The sequence below is a fragment of the Syzygium oleosum genome, unplaced genomic scaffold (genome assembly GCF_021117445.2).
Source record: "Syzygium oleosum isolate NSW1041296 unplaced genomic scaffold, Sole_v2.1 Sole_v2.05, whole genome shotgun sequence".
In the NCBI taxonomy this organism is placed as follows: Eukaryota; Viridiplantae; Streptophyta; class Magnoliopsida; order Myrtales; family Myrtaceae; genus Syzygium; species Syzygium oleosum.
In genome coordinates, this window is record NW_026607489.1 from 12,623,569 (window position 1) to 12,634,268 (window position 10,700).

General features: G+C 43.3%; 2 protein-coding genes across 2 annotated transcripts; both read right to left on the minus strand.

The window, feature by feature from the left end:
• Positions 1-486: 486 nt before the first annotated feature.
• Positions 487-4,281, minus strand: LOC115678293 (pentatricopeptide repeat-containing protein At1g51965, mitochondrial). The gene is made up of 2 exons (XM_030601637.2): positions 3,397-4,281; positions 487-2,195 (listed from the first exon to the last, which is right to left on the minus strand). Exons 1-2 carry the CDS (start codon positions 4,213-4,215, stop codon positions 990-992), a joined length of 2,025 nt encoding a protein of 674 aa, XP_030457497.1. The 5' UTR covers positions 4,216-4,281; the 3' UTR covers positions 487-989.
• Positions 4,282-5,091: 810 nt separating this feature from the next.
• Positions 5,092-10,700, minus strand: LOC115678295 (mitochondrial-processing peptidase subunit alpha). The gene is made up of 13 exons (XM_030601640.2): positions 10,540-10,700; positions 9,563-9,802; positions 9,122-9,418; positions 8,360-8,527; positions 8,017-8,184; positions 7,854-7,934; positions 7,644-7,710; positions 7,358-7,455; positions 6,702-6,774; positions 6,535-6,605; positions 6,213-6,262; positions 5,441-5,553; positions 5,092-5,340 (listed from the first exon to the last, which is right to left on the minus strand). Exons 1-13 carry the CDS (start codon positions 10,576-10,578, stop codon positions 5,288-5,290), a joined length of 1,518 nt encoding a protein of 505 aa, XP_030457500.1. The 5' UTR covers positions 10,579-10,700; the 3' UTR covers positions 5,092-5,287.

Here is a 10,700-nt window from a genome sequence, read left to right on the forward strand (position 1 = left end):
ATATTTCATGTACAACACGTATGCTGCTCACAAAAATACGAAATTTATTTTGTATAAATTATAAAACACAATAAAGTGCACAAATTGTCTCAATTATTAATTGTCTAGTCTAGCTATTAAATTTGTTCCCTTGTTCATCATCGTATTAACCATTACATTGCAAGTTTGGTCCTGCCGTATGGGTATGAAAATAGTAGATTTACGGGTGGGTACATTTGTTCGTCAACTCTCATTAACTCATTGAAAAGTTCGTGACTTTTCTGCAGCTGTCTACATTGAATCATTTGATCTGACGAGCCTGCGCGAGCCTACTTAGGTCCTTTTGAAATGGTCAAGAACACGAGTAAACCTCGAACAGAGGTCGCCTTCGCGATTTCGACCCGAATAAACGTATTGTGCAGCCAACGAACTGCCGATAGGATGTACAATTCGCGAGGCAATTCCAACCACGGACATTACAATTTCTCAAGATACAACACCACAACCTTGCAAAAGTATTCTATAATGATGGAATGGTTCCTCCTCTTTATTTAAAAGCCAAAAATAGAAAAAAGGGGATATGTGGAAGAGGGGATTAGTTCCTCTTCCTGACCGGATAAAAATTGCAGGAGCCCCGAGTGGGATTCTGATAGCAGCCCTCTCAGAAAATCGAGAAACAACAGTGAAAATTCGAGAAACACGGCTTTCAGCTCGTGCCGCCAGAACACTATCCTTATATATGAGGCCGACTCCACGTTGAATGTAAGCCCCAGTCATCTTGCACTCGTACTTCATGAGGGTCGTGCACGGTCATTCATCAGTTTCTTGTCGAAAAAGTGAGCTAAGAGAGTGATCACGCTGACAAGATTTCCAGAACAGCCTCTGGGGTATCAAGTGCCTCGTTGAAAGAAGCTCTGTATCTTTCGCCATTTCCATAGCAAAAAGCACATTAAGCATTATAACCTGCTGAATCCGACTCGGCGTTCATCAAAGCAGAATCACGACGCCCATCACCGCAGAGGACTCACAATCCAACCTGTGATTGGATTTTTCCTGCGAACCCGGACTTTCCTGTGGGAACCACTTTGTATCCTTTCAAGCAAGGAGTAGGTGATAGAATCTGGGGTCAATCCCTGCTGCTTAAGTTTTGCATAAAGATCTACAGCTTGTGCCGTTCTCCCACACTTCTCGAGACAGTCCAGCAAAATGTTGTATGTCACAATGTTCGGGCAACAGCCTTTTGCAAGCATTTCATCAAACAGGCAGCATGCCATATCCACTTTATCCGTCTTGCCAAAGCATTCGATAAGTGTGCTATATGTAACAACATCAGGATTCAGACCTTTCTCTTGCATCTCCTTGAACCTGATGTGAGCTTCATCAAGATCACCATTTTTCCCCAGGCAATTGATAAGTGAATTATATGAGATAACATCGGGGTTACAATTGCTCCGCTCAAGCTCTTCGAAGACTTTGACAGTCTCGTCAACCTTTCCCATTCTGCCAAAGCTGGAGATTAGGATGTTGTATGTATATATGTCTGGTGAAGGGCCATCAAGCTTCATCTTTTCATAAAGGTCCTGAAGTTGGGATATTTGCTTATACTTTTTCAGAGCGGAGAATACCATGTTATACATCATGGTATTGGGATTTACTCCTTTTTCGTGTATATTCTGCAGAAGTTCCAGAGCTTCTGTTGTCTTACCTGAACTGCACAAACTTTCTAACATAGACATGTAAGCATCCCTATCTCCCTGGTCATGATAAATCCACATGTTGCAAAATAGCCTGTGAGCTTCACCAGCATGGCCCAATTTGCTGAGCGTTCTCACAAGAAACGCATATATTGATTTGTTCAAGAACTTCTTAGACATTTCGATGACCTCATCCAACCGACCTAGTTGCCCTTCTGAGACTAAGAGATTCAGAATTACGCTATAAATGAACTCGTTGGGGCGACACTCGTTTTTCACCATCTTAGAGAAGATGTATAGGGCCTTGTCAACCATATGGCCTCTAGCAAGTGCTTCTATGATGGTGTTATAAGAAATTAAATTGACAGATAAGCCTTTATCCATCATTTCTTGGAAAAGTACCATTGCTTCATCAGGTTTCCCAATCTTTCCATTCAATCTGATCAAAATGGTGTATGAAAATTCATCAGGTTCACACCACTTCCTCTTCATGTCATCAAAAACCTTGGAAGCTTCCTCAACCTACCAAGAAGCTGCAGATCAGGCAATCAGGCTACACAGGAACTCTGAGGCAGAGTGATAGTAAATCAAAAAATCCAGTCAGTTAATTACATGGACCAAGAGAGAGGCGTTGCCCTGATGCTAAATCAAGTATATTATCATCTAGAGTAATCTTAAGTATTCGAAGATTAGTTTACAAAGCTGTTATACCAAGTGATATAGCAAAGTTCTATTGGGTGTGAAATGCACCTCACTATCTTAAATGTCCAGTCAAGATCTGCTGCACAACTCAAATAAAAAATATATCAAGCGTTACTCTATCCTCATATGTCCACTGACTATTGCACTTTCACTTTGAGTCAACGCCAATCCAATAGCACAATGAAACATCTAATCAGCATCTGAATTAGTTCGTGCTTAGTATAGCAAGCACAATAAATTAAATCAAGTAATCTCAAGAAAACATTTCGGCATTTGTTGGCTTAAAGTATTAGTCCCTTATCAGTAATTTAACTACAATTATTTCCCGGCACAATTGTGCGCCCCAAATCTAAATTGGTCTATGCACAATTTTGTCAATAAGCGTGATAATAAATGAGGTCATCACGTGCTGTTATGCATCATCATATTCAACCCTCATCTAGTGCCTCGGCAATACAAGAATTATCAGAAATTTAGCAAAATGAGCTACAATGCTGGATAATAATATGCACAGAAAATTCTCTCGACAAACCTCGAGAAATGTCAACCAATTATCGGTTTACATGTTTTAATGCTGCATCAGCGAATCTACTACACTCACTAATACTGTAGTTCCAAATCAGGCTTTAAGGCTTTATTGTTGGCATATGGAAACTATGTCATCAGATAATATGCTATTGAGCATACTTCTCGGGAACATAACATTTCAACCTTGATTAGTGCAAGCCTCCAACAAGTATCATCAAGAATGCAACCCAAGAAATCTGTAATCTCAAAACCTAAAGCTACACCAAAAGAACTTAGTCCCAGGCTCCTAGCCTTGATTTATGGAGCGTAAACACGTTAACGGTGTACATGCCAGCTTAATGATCAATGAAAACTTCTGAGCACACTACAGTCCGTGCACAAGAATCGAATTCACAAACTCAAGCAACAATCACAGAACTAAATTCCAGCCCCACAAACACATGAAGGAACGACTATAAGAGTACATACAGATTCATCTAAATAAGACGCCGACCTTTTCATCTTTAGCAAGAGCATCCAGCAGCATGTTATAAGCAAATATATCCAACTTATACCCTCTTCTTCTCATCTCCCAGTACACATCAAAGGCGTTTTTCGAGTTATACGACCTCACATGAGCTTGAACCAAGCACTTATACGTATAGCAATTCAGCTTCAGCTCCCATTTCCTCGCCAAACTCACGCACTTGTCCAAATCCCCGGTGTTGCCGCCGAAGATCCCGATCAGGAGATTAACGGTGGAAATCGTGCCGCGCAGGCCGGATTTCTCCATCTCCTCGACGATCGAGCGGACCCGATCGAACCGGTCGGGGTCGGTCGACTTGGAGAGGACGAGCAAGATGCGGTTGTAGGTGAAGGCGTTGTGCTGGAAATTCGGGGAAAGTGAAGGGCAGGATCGGAAGAATTTCAGGGCGAGGCGGGGGCAGCTTATGGACTTGAGGATCTCGGAGGCTTCCGACAGGGTAAGGGAGGGGGAGAGAGAGTGGAAGAAGCTGGACAGGCGAGAGAAGGCGTCGTCATCGCCCTCGCCGTCGGGGGGCGGCGGCGAAGAGCCGCGGGGACGGCGGCCGTGGTGGAGGAGGATGTTGGTGGCGGCGCAGATGAGGTCGCGGCGGGGGATGGGGTAGCCGCGGACGTCGGTGGGGAGGGGCGGCGGAGGGGGGACCTCCGCCGAGAGGGAGCGGCCGGAGGGGGAGACCGAGGTCACCCTGGCGGTGTACTTGGTGGCGTAGCGGCGGCGGCGGGGGAGGAGGAGGAGGAGGGGGGACGCGGCGGCGAGGAGGTGGCGCCGATGGCGGCGAAGGAGACGCATGGCGGTGGTCGTTTGAGCTTTGTCAAATTACGACAGAGCAGCGACAGAGCAGCGAGTGTGTGCCAGTGCCACTGCTCCGTCTTGAGGTCAGGCGATTTTCGGAGAACCGGAGCAAAGCGGCGCCGTTACGCAAATCCTGGGCCTACTGTTAATGGGCTTTTGTTATGAAGGCCCACCATTCTTTTCCTTTCCTTTTTGGTCCTTTTCAATTTTAGAGAGAATCATGATTTGTCCCCCTTGAGTTTCTTGACATTATCAACTTTGCACCCCCCCAAACAATCAAATTGACTCAGTCTGCCCCGCGAAATTCCCGCAGCGGCTGCTTCCCTCGTCCCTCTTCGAGTGGAGCAATCTGGTCCGCGAACCTAGATAATGAGTCGGAGTCGAATGGCTCGCGTGTGCAGGCTTCCTTTTCTCCATCCTAGTAGGCATTGGGTCGGGCCACCATCCGCGTACCCTCTTGATCATCGCTAAAGAGCACGTCACAACGTCACATGGTCCGAACAAGCAGTTCCGATGAAGGTCCGATCCGACAAGGTCGTCTTGTTGAATCATACGGCAGGGTAAAGCCCACAACATCCTGTTGCCCATCTTGCTTTATTACCTTTAGCTTATGGACGTAGGAAAAATTCGATTGCTACTGAGAGCCACTAAAAGCAGTTAATGATCTTAGTCATCATCTAATTGGCACATAGGCGCTTCGTCAGCTCTCAAGGCAAACATAATCCCTGTCTACATCGTCGTGTCAAACAAGAGAAATTTAAAGAACAAGGATTGAAGCACAGCATCTGAATGGCGTCGGGCAAAAATTGGAACATAACGGAACCCGAAAAACTTTTGCAATTTTGCAACTTTAGAACTTCATGGGAAATGGAGGGGCCCAAAATCATAAAAAAGCAATCTTAGTCACGAATGAATCCTCCGAGATCAACGCGCGCGGGTGTTGCTTTCCAATGCATTGAGGTCAAAACTTCCTCAAAAGACCTTATTGAGATGGAACGAGATGAACGGTGTGCAGGCGGCGAGCCAGGTGGAAAATTGCGGCAGGAGAGCGCGAAATGGATCTGGGGCTTCATCTTGCATGGAATCTTCTGCTCACCGATTCATAGCTCGGGACATGGATAACTGCCATAAAAGGAGGAATTTTATAGATGTCTCATTCCTAGAGCACCGATCGTAAGGGACTTTAAATGTGTGTTCGGAGGTTGGGTAGAAAAATAGTTACCATCCCCGTACGAGGCCATTGTCAGCGGTGAAGAAAGAACTCGACGAGCGACGCTAGTGATATCATCCAAAGTGATTTTCTCAACATCCTTCAGAAAATGCTCCACGGGTTTCCTGAAAGACAGCAAAAGGGATGTCAAAACAAATGTGTGTTCTGTTCACCTTGGACACTGCACTAACTTCTTGATATTTTAAGGAGGCTTTTGCTTCTAGCTCGTGCATTTGGCTCTAGAGTGAAAGCATATATGAATAAATGTTATATTGGAAATTTTATGTAGCTCGTTGATTTGGCTCTCGTGCATTCGTTCTTTCCTAAGTAAGAGCCACAAATCAAAAACTCTTCTAGCAGCTTCGAAATGACATTGAATCAATGGCAAAGCTAAAGCAATAGACTCATGGCCAAAAGCCACATACATGTTGTGCCTTTTGCCTCTAATTTGCATGAGTGGTAATATGCAAAGACCGGCAGTCTTAAAAAACTCTATGGCCTCCATTTCTTATTTTCTGCAGACTAGCTTAGTTCCCACGAGATGACCATGTTGTCAGAAATTCGATAATATGTGGGGTCTACTCTCATGACCCATTTATATGAAATGATCATAACAAAAAACTGAACATCAAAATGCATAGCTACCTGTAATGCCTACTAATATCACTATTCAAGCTTTGCATTGCATCCATAGACGTGAAGGTAAAGCTAAAACCGGAGGTAACCGACGTAACAAGCATGAGTGCACAGTATGTCAATTATAGCATCAGTGTCACTTAAATACCTCTCTCCAAATGTCAAGATCTGTCTTCCTATGTCTTCCGAGACAATCATCTGTGAGAGGCAACAATTAGAAATCACCACAAGTATTGACAGTAAAAACTTCCCAAACGAAAGAGAATAGAAACAGAGGCTGAAAAAGTTGTGAGACAATCATATTCAAGGAATTTAAGAGATACCTTGAGGTAAAAGAAAGTTTGCATAGAAGGAAATAGAAAAAAAGAGTCATGTATGTTTAGGCCAAATAGCCTTCATTTTTAGTCAAGCTATCTTATTTTCTTTTCCTGTTCTTAAGGAATCATTTCAAGATGGAGTTTGAACCATACTCTAGATTCCAAATTCATCAGGACTGCAGACTTTGTAGACTCTTTAGCGCGATTAAGTTGCACTTGAGTAACTGCCAAAAAGGAAAATTTTCAATTGATGTCAGGGCAAAGTAGAAACAAAAAACAAAAATGGCACATTGAAGAACAAAAACAGATGCAGCATGAACCTTGTCCAGGCGTTGCCAGCGCCAATAATTCTTCTGCAGCTAAATCGACGGCTTTTGCCACAAAGTCAGAGCTCTGCTAACCAAATGTAGAAGAAAGATAATAAGCTCAGAAGTAATTAGCAAAACATTAAAGTTTGTCACTGCCAGTAATTTCGTCAACACTTAGTCAGTGGCACTCCACGCTGACAGAACCTAAAAAGAATGAAGTTCTAATTTACCATAGATTTTTGTGTTTTAACCAATGTCAAGCATCTGAGACCCACGTCACTCTTTTCTTACGTCTCCGGTCAGTGCCAAAACCAAAATGTATGAATCAGAAGCTAACCCCAGAATTGTTTCCACATAGAAACTCAACTTCTGCCCCATAATCGCATCCTCAAAATTATTATTATATATCCTTCCCAACCCAGCAATACAAGTCTGTCATGAAGAGTGACGAGATTGGAAGTCAGATACCCCCGAGCTCCATTCCCGTTCCGATAGACTGTTTTATGTGCGTTTCCATCCACTCAGGCCAGTACCATCAGATCATGAGACTTAATATTTCTGTACAAATACATTATCGGACATCTACAATATCTATGACCAACTAGCACGGTCCAGCAGAAGGAATGCAAAGTTAGCAAGAGAAAGGAGGAGATATGAAGCAGTCTTACAGTGCTAGCATAAATGCCGAACAACCCAGTTTTATTGAAAATGCTGTTGAATGCTGAAAAAGATTGAATCTGTTGGTGCTCGTTCAACACACGGAGATCTGCGTATTCGAGATGAACAGATGCATTAATCTTAGGTAATGTGTTCCAAGGATACAAGGTCTACTAGTCCAACAAAAGCAAGAGTGTGCACGAAGAACCATGCTCATCAATCAATGAAAGCCTGAATATTTGATACCTCGCACTGAAACAGAGAACTCAACAAAATTAAGGTCAGGACACAACTTACACAGCCTGGAATGCATTCCTTTTCCTGGGCCTCCAGCTGAAAATGAACCACCACCTCCCATAAGCATCTGCAGGACTAATGAAATGTCACCCATCTTCATTAAACTAAAAAAGCAAAAGTCTCAAGGGATCCTTATAGGACAAGAGACGACACTGAAACAACACTGCGATGGTCCACCAAACTAAGGAGGGAACAGATTTTCGTGCTAACCTGAATCACGGTCAAGATGACTGCATCCCTTTCCTTAATCCATCCACCAGGAAGTTCAAAAGCAAGAGCAATATGTGTGCTCTGCACAGATAAAACTGAGAGATAAGTGACAATTTAGTTATTCCCTTTTCTTATCTCTTTTAAATAATAACGAGAGAAATACCCCTGAATCAGCCTGTTGTCGAAAATCACCACCGACATACTTGGATGCTGGCTCTGCAGGACGAGCAACATTAGGAAGGTCTGAAAGAAGGTGTTCTGCTATGGACAAGAGCTCTTCATGCTCAACCCCAGATGCAGCAAAAACCATCCTAGGTGCTGTATAATTTTCCTGAATTTTAAATGTAAATAGTTTCTCAGGAAAACCAGGCACGGAAGAAAGATAAAAACCACACTATGACAAATGAAAAGATTTAAGCAAGAAAATGCTGAAGGAAAGAGATTGCAGGGATGGTCTAGTGAATATATGCTCAACAAATGCAGCGTTCAATAAGTTCCAGTCTTACAGCCACAAATTCCTCCAATATGGTATTGTCCAATCGGTTTAGTGCTGACTCAGGAGCCAAGAGTGGATTTGCCAGTGCACCGGTATAACCAGCAGAATGAATAGCCTCCAAAAGTAAGCCTTGAGGATTGTTAGAAAGTTCACTAAGTTCTGCTTTCACCTTTCGTAGCTGTATAACCACACAAATGATTAACTTAGAAACCAGAAATAAAATCTAACGATTATAGAAGGGCAGAAGTAGAAGCAAAAGAACAACACTGGTAGCGTTTTCCTTCCGAAGCAAGTCTGGCATAAACAGAAGCTTCCACGAATACATGCATTTTTAAAATTTAAAGTCCCTGCATGCCTTGTGGAACAGCAAAAGCATGCAGATGTATAAGACATAATCATTTGAAACTTATGCCCAGTACATATTTTCTAATTACATGGATGCTTTGATTTTAGGAGCATAGTTGCACCCAGCAAGGGTAGCTAAGTACATAAAACAAAGTTCAACCTTTATCTAAATTGAACTTTGCATTTCTTTCGACCATTCAAACAGATTATACACATATAGATATTCCTTTTTCTCAATGTGACCGCCACCAACAGGAAACTAAAGAATACTGGGCTATGCTCAGCACATCTTAATGTTGCAAGAAAACCAAATGAACGATTCTGTAAGGACAGCTAGGTCAACATCAGATGTAGAGAATTGACAAAGGTATAAACTTTAAAAGTACACGTTCAAGTGACAACCGTTCAAAGGCTAATTTCGGTGTACCTCTTCATTGACTTCCCAGTCCAAGAATATGGGGTTCCTCACACTGTCAATGAGTAACTCTACCATCTCTGGAACATAAGTCTTCAAGGCATCGAAAGTGTAACCCATCTGCTCCCTCGAGGCAGAGGCAGCAACATTACCTCCAATTGCCTCCACTTCTCTAACAACACGCAGATGACTCCTATTCCTTGTGCTCTTAAATGCCATCCTCTCCAGCAGGTGTGTGGCCCCACAGGTGATGGGAGTTTCATAGACAGAACCACAGTCAATGTATAATCCTATGGAGGCTGCAGGATTCTAGTCAACCAGAAATAAACAACTAAACTAAATCAGAAGCAATCACATTGAAAATGGAGACGTAGGCAGGAAATAATACAGACAAGAAATTGAAGCTGAATGAACTTAATTGAACGACAATCGAACTGCAAAGTGGAAACGCACTGTCGATGTTTCCGAGGCGATTTTGACGCCATTAGGGAGGGTAGTAATCTTGGTCTTGCTTGGTTCGACATAATCCGGTATTGCATCGGGAGGAGTAATGCCTGCAAGGGGTATCTCTAGAGGAGGAAGTGTACTTGAACTTTCTCCAGTCAACCAACTAAATAAACCCGATGAGGTGGAACTTGCCGCAACTGCACTTGAAGTAGCATACCTGCGAGTTCCTAGGCTCCCCACTCGGCCCTGTCACGTGATAGTAAATGATAAGATGTATATGCTGTTCGGAACTCCCATGCACATTTCGATTATTACTGCGTATGAAACGCCACATACTATGATCACTTATGGTGATAATAAAGAATATACAAATGTAATCTAGTATTTTGTTGTTAAAGAACCCAGAAAAGAACCATTTTCAGTACTGGCTTATCTCTTGCTCAGCGGTAATAAGACGCGCGACTTCAGAATAACCTTCTACCGCAAGGTGAGCATCATTAAGAATGCAATAGCTACGACACTGGCAAAACAAAAAAAGAATCTCAACAGAGGCATTCATTTTGGTCGTTTGGAACTCTTGGTTTGATCAATAAGCACACTGCAGACCAAAAGAGCTATCCATTTTACTCGAAACAAATAGAATATAGCCAGCATCACCAAAGCAACATTAGCTCAGAACCCGAGAACGAACAAACCCAAAATTCAGGCCAAACAAAGGGACCAAACCCAAATCAAAATCGAAGCTGCGCCTGACACAAAATCCTGGGTTGCATTTCCAACCCACCGAACCCAATGTCTCCCCAACTTCCGCTAGTGATCAACCATTCGATTGAACGCCGACCCAGTCACGCAGAACTCAGGGACACCACACAAACCAGCACAAGAACCTGTTCCCGTTCTTACAAAGTTCCCGGCTCGCTCAAATTTGAGGTGTGAATCGCAAAAAGCCCGGATCTTTGGAGGGTACCCACGTGAATACTGACCTTAAGAGACCTGAGGCGCGAAGCTGCAGTACGGTACATGACGCTTTTGGCGAAGTGATCGAAGCCCTGAGAGCAAGCTCTTCCCTTTTCGGACGCAGCAGCTAACGGAGTCTTCTGTGCCGGAAAAATGGTGCGCTCGAGGGAAGGAGGAAGCGAGCGAC